Source organism: Mus pahari, chromosome 7 (genome assembly GCF_900095145.1).
Source record: "Mus pahari chromosome 7, PAHARI_EIJ_v1.1, whole genome shotgun sequence".
NCBI lineage: Eukaryota > Metazoa > Chordata > Mammalia > Rodentia > Muridae > Mus > Mus pahari.
In genome coordinates this window covers 71743930-71764599 of record NC_034596.1, presented here as the reverse complement: position 1 = coordinate 71764599, position 20670 = coordinate 71743930, and the positions used below count along the sequence as shown (strand labels likewise).

Genomic DNA, 20670 nt, shown 5'->3' with positions numbered 1-20670 from the left:
AGCTGGTATCACTGGGTGAGGCTCCTGTGTCTGCCTCCTGTCTTCTGCAGGAGTGCTGCGATTAAAGATGCATCTTATTCATCTAGGTCTCTTTACATGAGTTCCAAGGATGGAACTCTCTCTCTCTCTCTCTCTCTCTCTCTCTCTCTCTCTCAAACTGTCTATGAACATCCATTTAAAGCTGTAGCTACGTAAATTACAAAAAAAGTGACCCTCTCTGGAATTATATAATATATAATGGTCTGAGGAATGATAGGGTTGTCCTCTGGCCTCTGTACACACAGGCACACAAGTATCATATACACTTGTACACACAAGTACACACACATCCATGAACACAAAGAACTTGTATGAGTAGGAAAATGTGCTTTTTAAGAGCTTTACAAAACTCTTTATTAATCAAATGGTTAACTTTTAACAGAACTTGATTCAAAAGATCTTTGACAGTTTAAACAGCTATTTTATGTTAATAAATATTAATCCTGTAAGTGCTATGGAGAAGTAGTTACTTCAAATATAGAGACCTAGGTTAGGAACTGGAACCAACTAGATTATTTAAGGCAGGTGCTTTGCGAAGCTAGTTTTGACATGACCAAATTCAGTGTGTCCTGAATCCTTGTGTTATTTCTCTCTACTACGGAAGAACTTCTCGCACTTGGTTTTGCATTTTCTTCTGATTCCAGGGGGAGGAGAGTATTCGGGTTGAACAGATTTCGAGGCTCCCCCAAGATGCCAACTCTGTAAAGAGAATTATTGCTGTAGTTAATACAGTAAGTGGTAAGGCCAAAGACTGTGGTTCATAGTTGTGGTCACGACTGTGAATATCAGTCTGTAATAGTGCACACACACACACACACACACACAGAGATACACATACAGACACACGTGCACTCCAATCCCATTTCCATACCACCACTGTGGTCTTACATATCAGCCCCAAACTCAGTCCATAGAAGGATTCTGTTCTGGCTCTACTCACATCTCCCCAAGATGAATTCTTATAACAGATCCTGAACCCTAAAGATTCTGTCCCTCACTCCTTCAGGCTACAGCTATCTGGAGTCTAGCACTACTTCTAGGGATTTTGTTTTGTTTTGTCTTTTTCTAGTTCAGATGGACCTAATTAGAGATGCTCTGGTCCAGATGGACCTAATTAGAGATGCTCTGGTCCAGATGGGCCTGAGTAGAGATGCTCTGGTCAGGACGACAGGGGTTGGCACGGGAACAGATGCCTTCTTCTGCCCGGTAGAGGAACCACAGTGCCTGAGCCCTGGGCTGTCCAAGACCCACCCACTTGTCTCCTGTGATTCTCCTTGGGCTGCTTACATTGGCATAGCCACAGATTCCAGATCTGCTATGTTCCTCTCCTCTCGAGGATGGAGTTTGATGCCTGCCACATACTTTTTCTCTGTGATATGTTGGGCTTTTTCTCTGAGAGATGGCAGCAACGTAGACAAAACTGGGGAGCGCATGTCCATGGCCTTTTTAATTGCTGGACGTTTTGCCATCATTCTCCTGTGGGAGAAAGAGGGGACAGTCATGTCCCATCATTCTGTTTCTTACAAATATTCTTGAGCTGAGGAAAGGCCCAGTGGTTATAGCTGAGCCAGATGCCATCATGCAGGCTGTAATGTCAGCTGCTTTAGAGGCTAAACAGAGAGACTTCCTTCTCAAGAACAGAGAGAGAATGAATGAGAGGTCATACCTGAACTGTACCAACGTCATGCGCTTCTTCTCCCCTCCTAATGCTTCGTCTTCATGCTTCCTTCGAGGAATGTTGAACATATTGGTCCGAAAAAGTCTGCCTACCTCTTCCTCAATCTCTGTCAAGTACTGACGTCGGAAGACAATCCAGGCTATGCAGGTACAGAAGGTGTAAAAGGACTGGAAGAGAAAAAAAGAAAAAAAATCACAGGACCCAGAAATGGTATGAAAAACCCAGAATCACGCAGTGTCATTACATAGGCACAAGCCCAGGTGGTCCAGCCGGCCCATGTCCCCGGAAGCTGCACAGAGTTACACGTGTCTTCATATTTGTGGGTAGAAAGTCAGACCAAAATTCTAAGATATAGCAAAAAAAATCTTATCGCTTTTTTAAAAAAAATGGATAAATTTTCTTTAAAAAAAAAAAGTATCAGTCAAATGGCTATTGGCTATCACTTTGTGCTTTCATTGCAAATGAAAAGTCCTCATCAAAGCAAGGGACTTACCTCAAAGAATTTCCAGTCTTTTTGAGTATCTGATATTTTCTCCCTGAAATATAACAAATCACAACTCTAGGTGATAAGTTCATCGTCCCCCAAAACCTAGGATTCTAATTTGCATCCAGAAGGTCCCTTGAGGCCATAGGCACCTTTGCTAGCTGACGGGATTATCAGGAGGCAGGGGAAACTTGAGGTGGCGAGGCCCAGTTAGAGGAAGTGGGTCACTGGGGATGTGCCAGGCTCTGTCTCTGGACTCTCTCCCACCCCACCCCCCACCCCATCCTAGCTGCTTTCTTCTAGCATGCCTTCCTGCCATGATGCACCTCCTAGGCACAGGCACAGGACATGTTAAGACCTCTATATTGGTTAGTGCATTTCATCCTTCTCTCCCCATGGGGCAGCCGGCATTGTGGTTTCTATGCTACACTGAGAAAGCTGAAGTTGAAACTGAAGTCCAGTTTTCTCTCTGTATTCCCATGGTGCTAGTCAGCCACCTGGGATCGCTCCACTGATTGCACCCTGCTACCCCGCACACCCGCACACTTCTCCAAGATGACTTTCTTTGCACTTTATACTTGGAACCACCCTTTCTGCTGGACAGTCACCGAGTATGTATGTGTTAAGTACATCAGGTTTGTGTGTGTGTGTGTGTGTGTTTTGTTGTTGTTATTGTTGCTTGTTTGTTTTGAGAGAGAGAGGAAAGGAGAGGGGGAGGGAGAGAGAAGAGAGAGAGAGAGAAACAGAAAGAACATGAAGTTGGGTAGGTAGGGAGTAGGGAAAATCTAGGAGAAATTAGAGGAGGGGAAAAAACAAACTGTAGAGTTCTGTTTAAAATAGAAACACAAATAAAAAAAATTCAACATGAATTTCTCAGATTGGATTAAAATATTAGAAAAAAATCAATAGCCAATAAAAAATACTGTAATACAGAAAAATTCAGTAATAGATAGTGTTGGAAAATGGAATAGTATTAAAGAAGTATCTTAGGTTCATAGTTCACCTGATAAATATATGACACAATTCAAGTGGATCAAATATAGCATTTTTGATGTGTTTTTTTTTTTTAACTAAGAAAGAAGGGTAGGTAATTTAGCCCAGGAGGAACCTGTACGATTACCAGACAGCATCAGGGACAAGTTGGACAAACTCACATTAGTGAAAATGTGGACTATCTTCCTAATGTGTGTAAGTGCAGGGAACTAGCGGGGCAGGGCTGGTGGCCAGTGCTTGTCATGGGACACAGAAAATCACACAAATTCCCATCTCATCCTTGGTAAAGGTTAAAAGTAAATATGTAGGTAGATAAAACACCTTCAAATGACACTTTCAAAATTATTTGTCATAAATCCAAAGGTAGCCAAGAAAACTCAGAATAAACAGGAATAGATTTCTTTACTGTCATAAACTAAGGTTCCTGGCCCCACGTGTGGGAAGACTACAGAAGGCTCTGGAGTCCCTAACTCTTTGTCACCCAGGGAGGTCTTTAAGTGATCCTCCTGCCTCAGCATTTCGGGTGCTCCCTACTGTAGGTAAGCATTACAGACACTCCCATGTGTGCTGTTAGCCTGGCAATATATCACATGAGCATTTTTAAGGGTTTGCACTTTTGGTTAAACATGTTCTGGATGATAAGCCGTAAGGAAATATAGCCCAAATGTAATGTGGATAAAGATATTCAATACAAAAACATTGCAAGACAAAACAAACAAACAAACAACAAAATAAACCTCAAACCGTACAGATGTTCCCAAAAGGAATGGTGAATCTAATGGGCTAGCACACACAACAGAATCCCTGCAGCTATTGACACTGTGTACCAAGAATATATATGGATAAAAATATACGTGTAAAGAAGAGTAGCCAGGTGGTGGTGGCGCAGGCCTTTAATCCTAGCGCTTGGGAGGCAGAGGCAGGCGGATTTCTGAGTTCGAGGCCAGCCTGGTCTACAGAGTGAGTTCCAGGACAGCCAGGGCTACACAGAAACCCTGTCTCGAAAAGTTCGAGAAGAAGAAGAGGAGCAGGAGGAGGAGGAGGAGGAGGAGGAGGAGGAGGAGGAAAGAACGGGGGCTAGAATGGTTTTTCACACACGACTGCTTATGCACAGCTACTCTTGATACTGTACAAGAAAAAGTAAGCACACAGGCAATGTAGATGCAACAGGTATCCAGGACAACTGAGTTGGTCCGCTCATCAACAAACCTGCATCTGAAGCCGAGGGATGTCTTATACTTTGCTCTTTTCCTACCTCAAGGTGTGGCTCTTGGGCAGACATTAAACTAGGAGCTCCAGAGTTAACCGCCAAAGCGCCCCATCCTGTAAGCCTCTTTACGTTTTAGCTACAGTATGTCGACCTGGGGTATAAATGTACCCCAGACAGTGCTGTCTCGGTGGTGGTCCTCACAGCTGCAGTTGATGCAAGAGAAGCAGATACTGAACCCCACCCCCCTCCTTCCACCCTCCACGACACTGGCATCAAATGGCCATCTCCTGAGACAGCCATGCAACCACAAAGCCCAGGTCCTCAGGCTGAGCAAGACTCCAGAGAGAACAAGTGCTGTCATCCAAAATGGGGTACCATTTTAAAAGTGCCAGCTCAGACTCTGGGATCCTTTCCATACTTACTTGGTTCTTTCAAATCGGTTACCATTAGCTCTTGGGACAGATTTTTCACCTGAGCCCCATTAAAGGAAATAATGTCTCAAGGGTACCAGAAGTCAGATGGAAAGGTGCTAGAGATGAGCTGGCCTAAGGGCAGCAGATGCGCATGCGTACTTTCCACAGTTCAAGTGATGCTTGTCCGCCATGCCCACGCCCAGCACGAGGATGCAGTACTTCTGAGCCAGGTACTTCTGTGCATCTTCTAACTTGTTCATAACCAGCTCTATCTTTTTCTTCTCTATCAGGCCCCTGGGGGTGGGAAGACACAAGGTAGATTAATTCTGGTCAAAGTCTATATTAATGAGCAAGAAGTCAAAAGTATAGGCTACTTGGAAAGAAATAGCAGTGAGTCAACAAACTTCACTGGCCAGTTTGACTTGCTTGAATTTTGGCGTAGGGAAAATCCTCAAATGTGGGACTGTGAAAGGTAGCCTGTTTTCTGGTCGAGCTAGGTTTAAACCCTGGAGACCCAGCAGATTAATCTGCAAGGGATGATAGGCCCATTTGCCATGCTCCCAGACACTAGGCTCCTGACTCGAGGTCCCAGCTCCATAATTCTGTGGCCATCAGTCACATAGGCTCTCCAGACTCCACTCCCACAGTTACCTGGTAACAGCCAGGTAGGCCCAGCCCACTATAAAAGGGGCTGTTTCCCCCCCACACTCCCCTTATTCCCCAGTTCTTACTGTTGCCCCCTTCCCCCCCCCTTCTCTCTGCATTCCCTTCCCTCCTCTCTCCACATGGCCCATGGCTGGCCTCTACTTCTCTATTTTTCTCCCTCTTTCTGCCTTTCTATACAATAAACGCTTTAAAACTATGGTCTGCCTCTTTTTATCAGGACCGGCCGGCCGGCCATGCTGGAGCAAAGGAGCAGGTCTTCCCCTACTGAACTGCACACACATCTAACCTCCCCGTGCCAGCCAACCCATGTCACCTGCCAGAGCAACACAAGGCTCCTCCCCACAGCATCCAGCAGGAGCTCTCTCCTCCTGCCCTTTTCCCTTCTGCCCCTGCCAGAGCCCACCTGCGGGCCCACACTGTGTTCTCAGCTCTTCCACAGCAGGCAGCAGACGACGGAGTCTGGGATGTCCGAGAGTCTGAGAACTGTCTCCGTGCGTCCGGGACCCCTGAGCCAATCCTGCCAGCTCCACGGGAACCCCAGACTTCCCCTTTCCCCCAGTGGAGTCCTGAGGCTTCTCACCGCCCTGCAGCAGCGTGGGGTCCACAGTCCAGTCACACTTCCTGCATCCGCCTCCATGAGTGGCCCTAGCCCTATGGCGGGCCGTACAAGGAACCCCATTTTTACCCCACACTCAAAATCTACCTTTCTCTCTTAAATAAAGGATATATTTACTTTTACTTGATTTGTATGGGTGTTTTGCCTGCATGAATGTTAAGAGTAATGTGTGGGTGCCTGGCACCCACATAAGCAGAAGAGGGAGTCATGGAGAGTTGTGAGCCACCACGCAGGGACTGGACCTGACCCCTGGACCTCCAGAAGAGCAACCAGTGCTCTTATCAGGAGAGCCACCTCTGTGACCCCTCAAAGTCATTTAATGACTATTACCCATTGGATTCAGCATCCCTAGTTCAGGGGGAGTGTCACTCCTATAGAGAGCCTTAGACTCTTTGCTCTTTATGTATCCTCAGCTACATTCGCGTTGAATCCTAATTCCTAGAGAACACTCGAGTAACAAGTTATCTGAGCTGGCTGCTGGGGTGTCTGGTGACTCTCCCATTTCTGCGGATTCCTAAAGCACAGTGGAGACTCTTTGCCACCTCAGCTTCCCCCCCCCCCCCCGGTGCTGCTATTAAGTGGAGTGGTTCTGTGTCAGAATGCAGGTTGCTTGCAGTTCCAAGCTTAGCTACAGTTGGTAGGGAACCATTCGCTGGTCAGTACTCTGTGGATTTTGGCATCAAGTGTATGAAAGAGCAGCCTGGCTCTGATTGAATTGCAAATGAACTCTGTAAAAGATGCTTAATCTTAGGTGACAGCAGGTCTGCAGCCTAATGTTAAGTGTTTGCAACACAACACAGTAGAAGCAGTACTGTTGACAATACTGTCAAGTGACACTGGAAAGCAAATGGAATGTGCTCTCAGTAGTCATGAATTGCTGCCCCCTTAGAAGCTACACCAACTATATGAAGACGTAGCAGGCTGGTGGTGGCAGACACCTTTGATCCCAGCTCTTGGGAGGCAGAGGGAGGTGGATCTCTGTGAGTTCAAGGCCAACCTCGGCTACAGATCGACTTCTAGGACAGCCAGGTTACACACAAAAAAATCCTATATGAAGACATGCCTGAATGGAGAGGGATGGGCTTAAGGACACCATGGGTCTTTGAAAGGCAGTGTTATCACAGGTCATCAAAAGCTCGTGAGTCACTGGAGTAAAATGAGTTTCTGGAATAAAGAAAGTGGGCTCTAACGTGAAGAGTCCAAATGTTACTTAGTCCAAACACAGCTTCATGCAACCCGCAGCCTGCAGAGCAAGTCCTAGTGCCTCCCTCCCAGCCTCCTTCAAATACCCTTCATCCTACTTTGCCAGAGGTGCCACCAGCTAATCCTCTTATGCTATAGAAACCAAACCAAACAGCCACGGGGGGGGGGGGGTTAAAACACTCTGGACAGCCAGGCAGTGGTGGCGCACGCCTTTAATCCTGGGACTTGGGAAGCAGAGGCAGGTGGACTTCTGAGTTCGAGGCCAGCCTGGTCTACAGAGTGAGTTCCACGACAGCCAGGGCTACACAGAGAAACCCTGTCTCAAACAAAAACAAAAACAAAAACAAAACAAAAAAACAAGAACAAAACCTAAACAAAAAACCCCACTCTGGACAAGGATTCTCAAATTTTACTCAATTATAACGAAAAACTATCCTGAGGTACTTGCTCAAAGTACAGATTCCCAGTGTGAATCCCTTCTCTGAGATTCCAGAGAGAGTCCAGGAAAATTAAAACCACCATTCCTAGTGATTATGAAGCTGGACGCTGGGGATGCACTTAGAAATATACATCAGGAACCTGTGTGTTGGGTTGGTGCTTGCCATCAAACCTGATGACATTAGTTCAATCCCTGGGACCTACATGGTGGAGAATAGACTTGTCCTCTAACCTGTGTGTGTGTGTGTGTGTGTGTGTGTATGGTGTGTGCACAAATATACTTTTTTAATTAACAAAACCAAAAAGTGAACCTAGGGCTGGAGAGATGTCTCAGTAGTTAAGAGCACTTGCTGCTCTTCCAAAGGATGTGTTTGGTTCCCAGCATCCATGTGTCATCTGACCTGTAACTGGCCTCCTAGAGTGTCTGCACTCATGTGCACATACCACCACGCAGACACACACACCTACACACTATTAAGATCAATAAATCGTTTATAAAACCCTGTTGAAGTGGAAAGAAAAGGGGAAGCCATGAAGCTAAAGCACAAAGTCCCAGACTTCCAGGCAGAGCCGATCTGCTCCCACCCACATGCTGAGCCCAAAAACCATCCCCTCTAGGATTTTGGTGTCTTCAGTTCTACCCATTGTTTCCACAAGTTATGTGTTGGGGTGGAGGAGACTGAGCACCATGTAGCCCAGGCTGGCCTTGAACCTACTGTGTAGCTGAGGACAACTATGAACAACTATGAATCTGCTCTCTCTGCCTCCACCTCCCAAATGCTGGGATCACAGACTGTACCACCACGACGGGTTTGCATGTATTAAGTAAGCACTCTACCGACTAAGCTACATCCCCCACCCTTAAACATTCTTCAGACAGTGGATCCAGTGAGTGGTTCACCTGAACTGACAAACACAGTCCTTAGCACGTGAAGGGGATACAGCCTGTGCACAGGACCGTGCATTCGATCCCAAGCTTCACCAGAAATGAAAACTGCAACACTGACAATCTTGTGGAAAGTGAAATATCACACACATTGCTGCTAAAATGAAGTTGGCATAATTCTATGGAAAAAAAAACATTTGAAAAGGAATTTAAAGAGGCACAGAAGTGATTATATGTTTTGGTCTCATAAGATCCCTCTTAGAAATTTATTCTTTAAAAAGCATTATCCAAAGTCGGACAGAGAAAGTTTATGAATGAAAATATACAGTTCAAAACAAAACAAAACAAAAAGATATTCAGTTCTGAAAATCTGAGCTAGGCATAGTAGCACATGCCCACAATCCCAGGATTTGACAGACTGAGGCAGGAGGATCAGAAATTCAAGAGCAACCTCAGAGATATATTGATTATAAGGCCATCCTGGGCTAAATAAGATCATCTCAAAAACACCCAGTTCAATACACAATAATAATTATTATAATAAATATATAATAATATATAACAAATTAATATATAAATAATAACTATTATTATTATTGTTGTTGTTGTTATTGAGACAGACTGTCTCACTATGCAGCCCTGGTTGCCCTGGAACTTACTATGCAGATGAAGCTGGCCTCAAACTCATAAATATCCACCTAGCAATGTTTCCCAAGTCCTGGGATTAAAGACATGCACCAGCTGACCTACAAACATTATTTATCTATCAAAGAAACAGGCAATGTTCAAAATCCACAAACACCAGAGGCATGAGAGGAAATCTCTCACACAGCCAATTACAACGTAAAGGCTTGGAAGTTACTGACTTTGCAGGACTGAAATCAATTCTTTTCCTCTGTGCAAAGACCCTAACACAGTCTATATTTAACTCTGTTATAAATTGACTTTTAGACACTTGAAAAATGAAAAGTTGTCATGATTTTTCAGAGCCCATAATCGAAGATTTGGGTTGGCTTGTTTTCCTATTCGTTTTCCTGTTCTGATTAGTTTTCAGTGCATTTAAAAACTAGCTGGGAGACCTTTCTTCTCTGTTCCTTATAAACTAATATGTGAAAGAAATGTCTTTGCTATATCAGTAATGAGCCCTAGAATTAACAGAAATAGGAGAACACACCCAGCCAAAGAGCTGAACAAACTGAGCCCAGCTTGGGACTCGGAGGCCCCTCAAGCCTTGTAAGCCGCAGTTGGCTTCAGCTGTGGATGCTGCCATAGAAACGCTTCGCATTCTGGCTGCCCTGCTGGGAAATGCCACCCTGAAATAACACTCGCATTACATATCTCCTGGTGGTATCGCAGGGACAGCAGTGTCAGAAGTATTACAAAACTGCTATGCAGGGTCATCTATCAGTTCACAAAATGTTTCTCCAATGGCTTGATCAGATACGGGGGTTTCCTATTTTAAAAACATTCTGTAGCAACAAATCAATGGCCCCCCCTCAGCATTCCTGACAGCGAAATCACACGTAGGGGGGGACAGCCTGGGCACTTGGGAAGTTCCACAGCCTGTGAAAGGTCACCAAACCAGAGAGGCATTGTTGTGTTCTGGGCTCCAAGTTCCCAGAGTTTGGCTCTGAAGTCTGTCTTTCGGCCACCACTGCCTGTACAGTTAAGTTTTCTACGGTCGCTCTCCCCTCAGCTAAATCTACTTTAAAAAATAAAATAAAATAAAAAACAAAACCACCAACAATTTAGCTTTTTTGTTATCAGATGCTTACAAACCTTTTAGCATGAATTTTGTAAGCATTAAAAAAAAAAATGAGAGAAAGCGAGCTGCATGGTTCCGTGTTGAAGTCACTAGCTATATGTGCCTGCTGAGCACTCATCTGAGTTGAGGAGGCCATTAGAGATACCAGATTCAGGCTGGAGAGATGGCTCAGCAGTCAAGAGCACTGGTTGCTCTTCCAGGGGAGCCTGGTTCAATTCCTGGCACCCACATGGCAACTCACAACTGTCTCTAACTCTAGTTCCAGAGGATCTGACACCCTAACACAGATATACATGCAGGCAAACCACTGATGTACATGAAATGAGAGAGAGAGAGAGAGAGAGAGCAGCGAGATAGATAGATAGATAGATAGATAGAGAGAGAGAGAGAGAGAGAGAGAGAGAGACAGCAGATTCTAAAGATTACAGAAAAACATAAAATCTCCCATTACTAGCATTCCAGGACTGGGGAGATGGTTCAGTAGGTAAAGTGGTTGCTGCTCAGGCTTAAAGATCCAGGTTTGGATCCCCAGCATCCCTGTGTAAAGTTGGCATGGTGGCCGACATCTGTGACCTCAGCTCTGTGGGGAAATGAGACAGACAAGTCCCTGGGGCCCTTGGCCAGCCAGTCTAGCTGAAAACCAGCAAGTGTATGGCAAGAATACAGTGAGAGGCCCTGTCTCAAAACACACAGTGGGAATGCTAAAGACCTCAGGCCTCCACATGCCCATGCGCATGTGCATGTGAGCATACTATCTGGCTCCTACGTGCATACACCACATGCATATACTATACACACTCACTCACACATGCAGACCCATGCACACACATGTATATAGCACATATGTATGCACAAAGAAGGAATACAATTTAAAAAAAGAATTATTTTAAAATAGTAACATCCTAGTGTTGACTACATGTCATCATCATAATATTTTTAACTCAATAGATTGAATAAAATAATTATTTAAATTAACTTTAGATAGATTTCATTTTGTTTTTTTTGGTTTGTTTGTTTGTTTGATTTTTTTTTTTTTTTTTTGGTTTTTCGAGACAGGGTTTCTCTGTATAGCCCTGGCTGTCCTGGAACTCACTTTGTAGACCAGGCTGGCCTCGAACTCAGAAATCCGCCTGCCTCTGCCTAGTGCTGGGATTAAAGGCGTGTGCCACCACGCCCGGCAGATTTCATTTTGTATCTTTAAAAATAAATAATTAAATTTTTTTTTTTAGATTTATTGATTTATTATATGTAAGTACACTGTAGCTGTCTTCAGACACTCCAGAAGAGGGCGTCAGATCTTGTTACAGATGGTTGTGAGCCACCATATGGTTGCTGGGATTTGAACTCGGGACCTTCGGAAGAGCAGTCAGGTACTCTTACCCACTGAGCCATCTCACCAGCCCCATTGAAATGTTTTATTATCAAAACATTAAATAATATTAAAAATAAAATTTTCCTAATAATGTATTAGAAAATTTTGGGTCCGGCAGCAGTGGTGGTGCAGGCCTTTAGTCCCAGCACTTGGGAGGCAGAGGCAGGTGGATCTCTGAGTTTGAGACCAGCTTGACGTACAGAGCAAGTTCCAAGACAGCCAGGGCTACATAGAGAAACCTTGTCTTGAAAAACCAAGGATGAGGAGGAGGAGGATGACATAGACCATTTTAAGTTACAAATATGGTTCTCATTATATCTCATCATGGAATGGTGCTGATCTATGCTTGCTGGAATGTTTCATGATGAGAATTCCTGTGTGAACTGCTCGGTGAGCTTTAAAACAAAGCAAATTCTCCTGTGTAAGATGTTTCCTAGGCCAGAAAGACTTGCAACATGCCACCACCCCCTCAGTCTAAGCAAGGCCGCAGTAATAAAGCATGCTATGAAGCTTACTCACACCACGCGGCTTTGGGGATTCTTCTCTATGGAGAGTCTCTGCAGGTAATGAGACAGATAGTACAACAGCGCCATGAGGAAGCTGTCAAGATTCTTATTCCTACGGGGAAATTGAAGAAAAAAGACCAGGAACCAACATCGGGTTTCTCATGAAGAACAAAGGGACGCAGTATGAGAATAAATAGAAATATATAATTCTAAGTCGATTACACAGTTAACTTACCACCCATTGTGCTGGAAATGTAAAAAGTGCCTGAAAAAGACTCATTGCTGGATAGTAAGATACCAAATTATTAACGTATTGTTAATTATTTCACTTCACAAGTATTCGTTCTTTTTTTTTAAAAAAAAGATTTATTTATTTGTTATATGTAAGTACACTGTAGCTATCTTCAGACACTTCAGAAGAGGGTGTCAGATCTTGTTACGGATGGTTATGAGCCACCATGTGGTTGCTGGGATTTGAACTCGGGACCTTCAGAAGAGCAGTCGGGTACTCTTACCCACTGAGTCATCTCACCAGCCCCAAGTATTTGTTCTTTAAGTGACATATTTTCATTGTTTGTAAAATGTATAGGCTGGGCGTGGTGGTTCATACCTGTGACCCCTGCAAGCCACAGGATCTAAGGTTCCAGGCTAGCCTGGGCTGCTAAACATAACTGGCAGAGAAAACTTCCCCATAACAGAATCCTATTTCAATAAACAAGCAAAAGTACAGAAATATATGAAGCAAACATACTCCTCCCTCCCATTTTTGTAAACATCTTGTGGAGATGCACTTCTGAACACCAGCTGCTTGGACGCAAATCGCTCTCATATCGTGCTCTAGGACTTAGGAGCTCCTGTGGCCTCAGGTAGCTCTCCCAGATTCTAGTCTAGACTTGCACAGAGGCACCACGTGCTCTTTCTAAGAATCAGACCTGTATTCACTTATTAGACGAAAGTCCCTGCAAAAGCAGAGGGGTGCATGCCATCTCATCAGCTGTACCTCATAAACGTGGTGAAGGAGCAGATCCGCTGCATTTCAGTGTCCTGGAGGAACAGCAGGGCAACAACTGAAAGACAGAAGGGGGAGGCAGTTCAATGGAGCAGCAGAGACCATTAGAGGCCGGCGTGGGGTGGGGGTGGGGGCTGCACCGCTGCGCTGCGGAGTGGGAGGAAGAAAGTGGCTCACACTTGACGTCATCCAGCGTGACATTGCCCTGCTGACTTCGTTTCTCCAAAGCCTTAGCCGCCTTCTCATCCCTTGAGGCAAACCTTTTATCTGTCAACCTGTTTGAAAAATAGCATAGTCTCAAGTGATTTTTTTTAAATTTATTTTTATATTATCTGTGGGGGTGTGTATTACATTCCTGTGGTGCTCACTGAGGCCAGAGGCGGGTGTTGAATCCCCCAAGGAAGGTTACAGCGACTTGTGAGCTCTAGGAGTCAGATCTGTGTCCTGTGGAAGGGCAGCCAGTGCCCTTCACCTCGGAGTCACTGCTCTGTCCCTCAGAGGAGATTTTAATTCAGCTGTATCTAATGTATCTTGAGATACACAAGGAGTTGGCTTGCAATGAGAGCTTGAGGGGCGTGCACAGTCCCATTTAATGTAGTAGTTTTTAAAATGCACTTTATTGAACACTGTATCTATTAGGCTAGAAGTAGAAGCATGTAGACTAATATAAAAATGTAAACTCAAATAGATCATTTTTGTTTGTTTTGTTTTCTTAAGGCAGGGTCTCTCTGTGTAATCCTGGCTATCTTGTGAATTCCTCCAACTCAGAGATCCACCTACCTCTGCCTCCTGAGGGCTGAGATTAAATTCACATGCTACCACTGCTCAGCTTTCAAATGGATCATTTATATCACTTAATGGGTTGCCTAGAATGCATGAGGTCTTGGTTTAAGTTCTAGTACTGCAGATGGATGGATGGATGGATAGATGGATGGATGGATGGATGATGGATGGATTGATGGATAGGTGGATGGATAGGTGGATGGATGAATGGATGAATGGATGGATGGATGAATGGATGAATGGATGGATGGAAGAAAGAAAGGATGGGTAGGTGGGTGGATGGATTGATGGTAGATGGATGGAAGAAAGAACGGATGGATGGGTGGGTGGATGGAAGGATGGATGGGTGGGTGGATGAGTGGGTGCATAGATGGAAGGGTGGATGGGTGGGTGGAAGAAATTCTAGTGTCACTGCTATTTTCAGATTTTAAAAAAGCTATAACAAGTTTGAAATGTATTAGTAGCCATGTTACCAAGGGAATGAATGTCTAGGGTCTGTTTGTAATTCCAGCTGTAATTGAGACCCTGCCTGTGTTTCCCTTGATAGGTATTTTCATGACAGCCTAAGAAAATGGGACTGGTATTTCTTTGCATTTGTAAAGACAAGTGAGACCACTGAGAAGAGAAGAGACGCCACCTTTCTGAAGCTCCGCTGTCCATCTCAGCAAAGTGAACCGCCTTCCCTTTCTTGCCTTTCTCCTTGAGTTCTATTGCAGGTGTGAAACTGCAACAAAAAGGTCTGATTAGGAACTTTTCCCAGACAGAGGAAGGTAGATCCTACCGGGGGCAGAGCTCCTGTAGTCTGCAGGTTGGCATATATTAGCCGTGTTCAACTCAGGACATATTTTACACATGAAACCACTATCAAGAGGAAGATTCACACCTCTGACTCACATTCGGCTTCTAGAGCATCACCATTTGTAAAACATTTCCGTCTGAACATCTTGTAGTCACCTTTACAAAGAGCAAGCTCATAAACACAGAAGACATGCAGAGGACTTCCTGTGTTTGAGTACTGCGACAGGCTGGGTACTTTAGGCACCGCCTGAGAACTGGTCAAGCCAGAACAGGCTCCAAGGCCTCTCAGCACAGAGCTCTGTACTCAGTCACCAGGCAGTTCTGTCTCTAAAGCAGCCCTCATAGTTTAGAGAGAAAGAGAGAGAGAGAGAGAGAGAGAGAGAGAGAGAGAGAGAGAGAGAGAGAGAGATTGATTGATTTTATTCAATGTGACCATGTTCGAAAGGCAAAGAGATCCAGGGCAGGGAAATTAAAGTTTGAATAGAGCACCAAGAATGGGCACTTCTAAGCAGTCCCAGTGAGGTGTGGTCCCATCCTCTATTGTCCCCCCCCCCCATTGTATGGGCTTCAGTCTCTTGCAGTAAGGTATTCTGACAAGTTGCTAGGACTCAGAAAAATCTCTTCTCTGGTGACAAGTTCCCTCAACCACATAATATAGGAGCTACGTGGGAGGAGTGAGTCTAACAGACCATGATGAACAAATAGATCCTGAGGCCCTACTATGTTCTAGATATTTCTAAGGACAGGAGATTGTGTTTGGAGTAGAGCCAACACATAGAGTCTCTGGAATGCCATGTCACACACACAATAGTTTGGTGGCTTACTGGAGGTTACAACTTACTTTTCCAACCCAATCAGGAAGCGTCACCTCTACTCAAAGATGTGCCTTACTATTAGTTTAGGCATACATATAGTAACAGTCATTTTTTCCACATTTGATTTTTCTCTAAAAATGAAGACCAAACTTGTCCCATTATCTTCTTCCCAGATCCCATAAGGACATTTTTTGAAAAATACTATCCCATGGGAATAATACATTTAGTTTGGTACTTTCTGCTAGGAGGTTAGCCACCCTCCTGGCAATAGCCATGCTGTAATAAAACATTAGCTCCTAAAGGCTAGAGAGATGACTCAGTGGTTAAGAGCACTGACTGTTCTTGCAGAGGACCCAGGTCCTATTCCCAGCACCCACATGGTGGCTCACAACCATTTGTAAGTACTGTTCTGGGAGATCCGATGCTCTCTTCTGGTCTCTGTGGGCATTAGGTACATTTGTAGTGCACAGACATACAGGCAAAGTACCCCACACATAAAATAATAAAATAACCTTTTAAAAATCTTCTTGTAGCCAGGCCGTGGTGGTGCACACCTTTAATCCCAGAACTCAGGAGGCAGAGGCAGGTGGGATCTCTGAGTTCAAGGCTAGCCTGATTTATAGAGTGAGTTCTAGGACAGCCAGGGCTACACAGAGAAACGTTTTGTCTTGAGAATCAAAAAAAAAAAAAAAAAAAAAAAGGACTGGAGAGAGATGACTCAGTGGTTAAGAGCACTGACTGCTCTTCCAGGGGTCCTGAGTTCAATTCCCAGCAACCACATGGTTGCTCATAGCCATCTGTAATGGAATCCAATGCCTTCTTCTGGTGTGTCTGAAGACAGCTACAGTGAACTAATATACATAAAATAAGTCTTTTTTTTTTTTNAAAANAAAAANAAAAAACAATAAAAATAAGAGTTCTTTCAATAATGGCCTTAAAGGGTAAGCTTGGTCTGAAGTACCATGTGAGGAATATTTCCTGAGAACTTTTAACGTGTACATGAACAAAGGGACACACTGGGCAATTGTAATGTTGGAGCCTTATCTAAATTCTCATCAGCACAAACACAAAATATATCAGACACTAGGAGCCAACTGAATGCTAACATGAATAATTTATACTAAGGCTTATTTAAGCACGCACATAGTCACTTGGTAGGTTTTCTATGAAAGTGCTTATAGCTTGAAGTACATGCTGAGATATTTAATTGATTAAATTATGTGACACTGGGGTTTGCATCACCAAAAAAGAAAAAAAAGAAAAGAAAAGAAAGAAAAAAAGCAAGCCTGAGGGGTCAGGGGATGGTATGTAGGATTATCACCTCTGTTTGTCTTCACTTACATTGTACATGTAAGTCCCAAGTATATAGTTTGATGACGGTTTTAACGTGTATATACCCAAGTGACTGCCACCACAACACGTGAGCCATTTCCAGCATCTCAGAAAGCTCCCGCATCCTCCCTCACCACCACCAATTAGCTCCTAGAAAGGGGACTTTTGATCCTTATCACTACAATGTTTTGTTTTCTTTAAAAAAATAATTACTAAACTATAATTTTTGTGGAGGGAACTTTTTATGTCTCATGATCTACATTTATCTTTTCAATAATTCTTACTCTGATAAGTTTTTCCTTTTATTTATTTATTTTGTGTGTTTGATATGTGTGTAGGCATGCATGTGACATCCATGGCACAGGCGTGTGGTCAGAGGACAGCCTGTGGGAGTCGGTTCTCGCCTTCCACTTGGATTGAAGGTAAGGTCTCATCCTGCCACTTCCCCCTCTACTGCAGGCTAGCCTGTCTCTGCTGGGATTGCAGATGTGCACCAGCACACCATACTTTTCCATGTGGGTTCTGAACCCAGGTCCTCAAACTTGCATGGCAATTACTTTACCTGCTGGGCCATTTCCCTTTTCCTTTTTTTTTAAATTGGCATAATTTAACGTGTGTGGGGGAATATGTTGTATGAGATCCCAATCCACGTACATAAAGTATAATTAATGATCAAGTCAGGACGTGGCATGCCTATCACAGCGGACACTTGCCATGGCTTTTGTGATTTTTCAAACACTGAAATACCAAACAGGCAGCATACACCAGCTGATATGAGGCCCCCAACACACATACAGCAGAGGACTGCTGGGTCTGTGTTCATTCAGAGACGACGCACCTAATTAACCCTCAAGAGACTGGAATTTAGAGGTCAGGTGGGAAGGGGGTGGGTGTATCCAGGTGAAGACAGGGGGGTGGGTGGGTGGGTAGAGAAGGTGTGGGATGTGAAGCAGTTGAAGGCTGGGGGGGGGAATAGAATATGGAGTGTAAAAAGTAAATTAATTTTAAAAACAAACAATTGTTTGGTCCATAACTGTGCTGCCCTGCCTGGTTTAATTAGATACATACTCCTAGTCACCATCCCAAAGATTAAAATTAGTATTTTTGTTTGTTTGTTTTGTTCTCTCCCTTAGGCTAACCATTTTAATCTTACAAAATTTACTATAGACTGCAGAAGGTGTAATGTCATCTCGTCAATTTAAACTGTGTAATTCTATAACTTAAAGGGGCAGTTTTACAAAGTAGTTAAGAACCTGGCCTGTGAACAAAGCAGGTAAACATTTAAACTACCTCAGTCACCAGAGACCTGTGCAAATGGGATGCGTCATCCAATCTCTCTTGAGTTCCTTAGCTCTTGAAAAATCTCAGCTCCTTAACGGTAAGCTGTTCGGATGTTTCAGAGGGTGGCTTATATGGTTAGTACAATGGCTAGTCCATAGAAGGCAGCTCACCAGACATTATCAGAAAACAGTGTCTTTAAGACTGTTGGGCAAAATCATTATCTTCAGATAGTGGGGTTCCATTTTATGTTTTAAGACTCTTCTTCATGACTTAGTGCCCTCTGCCCCCCAGCACATGTAATTGTCATAAAAATGCTTTTTTTTATTAAAAAGTTATATAAAACTTTACCTTTTAAATTCCAGAGTTTTTGTTTCGTCTTTCCAATACCACATTCCTAGTCGTAATCCACATTGCTGTAAAATGAAATGATTGCATCATACATAACTAAAATTCACTTTACAACCCCACATGTCACCACAAACCTTTAATAATTCCTGCTCTTCCCTCGTTAATTCTATTGAATTAATCACATTGAAGATGTCCTTGAGTTTCTGCTCCTCCTGTCCCCACCTCTCTGTTGCTGGGATTACAGACATTTGACGTTACGCCTGGTTTATGTGATTCTGGGAATAAGGATCCAAAGTAGGAATGGGTGCATGCTAGAATGTCACTCAACCACCTAAGTGACACCCCAGCCGAGTTCATTTGATGTGTTTGGGTGTTTTGCTTTTGTGTGTCTATCTGTACTCCATGTGTGTGTAATGCTGGCAGGGGCCCGAAGAGGGCATTAGATCTCCGGGAGTTGAAGTTAGTCGTGAACTGATTTGTACGGGTACTGGGAATTGAACCTGGCTCCTTTGGAAGAGCAGCCAGTGCTCTTACTCACCGAGCCATCTCTCCATTGTTTGAGTTTTTTTTTTTTTTCTCTCTCTCTCTCTCTCTTGATTTTATCCTTTTTGTTTTCAGATGTGATTTCAAAATGGAAAGGGGAGAAAGGATGAAGGAGAAAAAAAGTGGGACAGCAGGCAAGGGGAAGGTGGGACGGGAAAGGGAGGAAGGAAACTTAGCTCAAGGCTAGTAGTCAGGCATTCGGAAGGTACAATACAGCAACCTTTAGTCTAGATTTAAGTTAGACTCCCATTAAAAAAGGAAGGGAGGAAAGGAGGGAGGGATGGAGGAAGGAAGGAAGGAAGGACAGCAGTCTCTGCCATTGTCCCTACCTTCAGAGACAGAAATTCCTAGGGTAGCAGGGAGCAAACAACCAGCCCTTGTCTCCCCCCCCCCCCGCCGCCCCCTCCCGGGCCCTACCCAGAGCCCAGCTTCTCCTATCTCACAACCACATACAGAGAGTGGACTTTAATAATAATCTACATATCAGTGTGGGAAGTCAGAATTCAATTCCGACAACACACCTCTACTTTTGCGTTTGGGGATAAATAAGCTCAACCGTTCTTGAAAACTGCAGGTATCAGACGAAGGCGTCGAGCCGCCTGCGGAGGAGCCCGAGCCCAGAGAACAGGACCAGGACGCCAAGCGCTGCCTTGGCCTCCCTATAGAGTCCCGCAGGGCTCCCCCAGTGCCTGCTACACCGCTCGCCACGCCGAGGACCGGTCCCGGTCAACACTGCCCTCCGGCCACTCGGCCCGGGAGCGTGCGGCCAGGCTGCACTTACGTCCAGCCGGGTGGAGGATTGCCCGACAAACTGCTTCCTCCTGGAGTAAAACTCTGGTACGGAGAGCATGGCCTCACCCTTGATCATCACACCCGCATCACCTGGGATACCGCCACGCCGCCGCCCGGCTGGCGCCGGAGGGGCGGGGCTCCCACCGGACGGGGGACCCTGAGCACTCTGGGTGTCCCAACCCCTGCTGCGCTCGCGGCCTGCCCGGACTTGACGCTTCCTCCAGTAACCTCCCCACCCGCCATGAAACCCTCACTCTGTACTTTGATTGGACTAACTAGGTACAATTCTATAGGAAAGACCTGTTCCAAACTGCTTTGGCGAGCATAGTTAAGCTGAAACACAGTGGACCTTAGCTTGATTTGGAGAGTTCGGTTAATGGAAGAGATTATGGGCACGGAAATACAATATTTTGCGGGCAGTTCTCCATAACTAGTGGAACCTGGTTTTAACCTACTTCTGAAATTATCCACATCTCCCGGACGGTGGTGGCGCATGCCTTTGAAACCAAGAACTCCAGAGAGGCAGAAGTAGACATTTCTGAGTTTGAGGTCAGCCTGGTCTACAGACCGAGTTCCAGTACAGCCTGGGTTACAAAAAGAAACCTTGTCTTGAAAAACAAACTTTCTTATAGAAACCAGAACACCAGCTCAGGAATGGCCCCACACACAACGGGCTATGCTCTCGTTCTCCGCCCCGCCC

At 44.6% G+C, this 20670-nt stretch overlaps 1 protein-coding gene across 1 annotated transcript; it reads right to left on the bottom strand.

Moving 5' to 3' along the window:
• Positions 1-366: 366 nt before the first annotated feature.
• Positions 367-20071, bottom strand: Ppp1r36 (protein phosphatase 1 regulatory subunit 36). The gene is made up of 11 exons (XM_021202656.1): positions 19960-20071; positions 18636-18700; positions 14699-14785; positions 13456-13553; positions 13270-13336; positions 12283-12381; positions 4977-5111; positions 2211-2253; positions 1706-1884; positions 1327-1515; positions 367-738 (listed from the first exon to the last, which is right to left on the bottom strand). Exons 1-11 carry the CDS (start codon positions 20044-20046, stop codon positions 552-554), a joined length of 1236 nt encoding a protein of 411 aa, XP_021058315.1. The 5' UTR covers positions 20047-20071; the 3' UTR covers positions 367-551.
• Between the last annotated feature and the right edge of the window lie 599 nt (positions 20072-20670).

Coding starts and splice junctions, on each gene's coding strand:
- Ppp1r36 (XM_021202656.1), bottom strand. CDS start 20,046: ATGATCAAGGGTGAGGCCATGCTCTCCGTACCAGAGTTTTACTCCAGG. Junction 18,701..19,959: donor AATCCTCCACCCGGCTGGAC/GTAAGTGCAGCC, acceptor TTCATTTTACAG/CAATGTGGATTACGACTAGG. Junction 14,786..18,635: donor AAAACTCTGGAATTTAAAAG/GTAAAGTTTTAT, acceptor TTTTTGTTGCAG/TTTCACACCTGCAATAGAAC.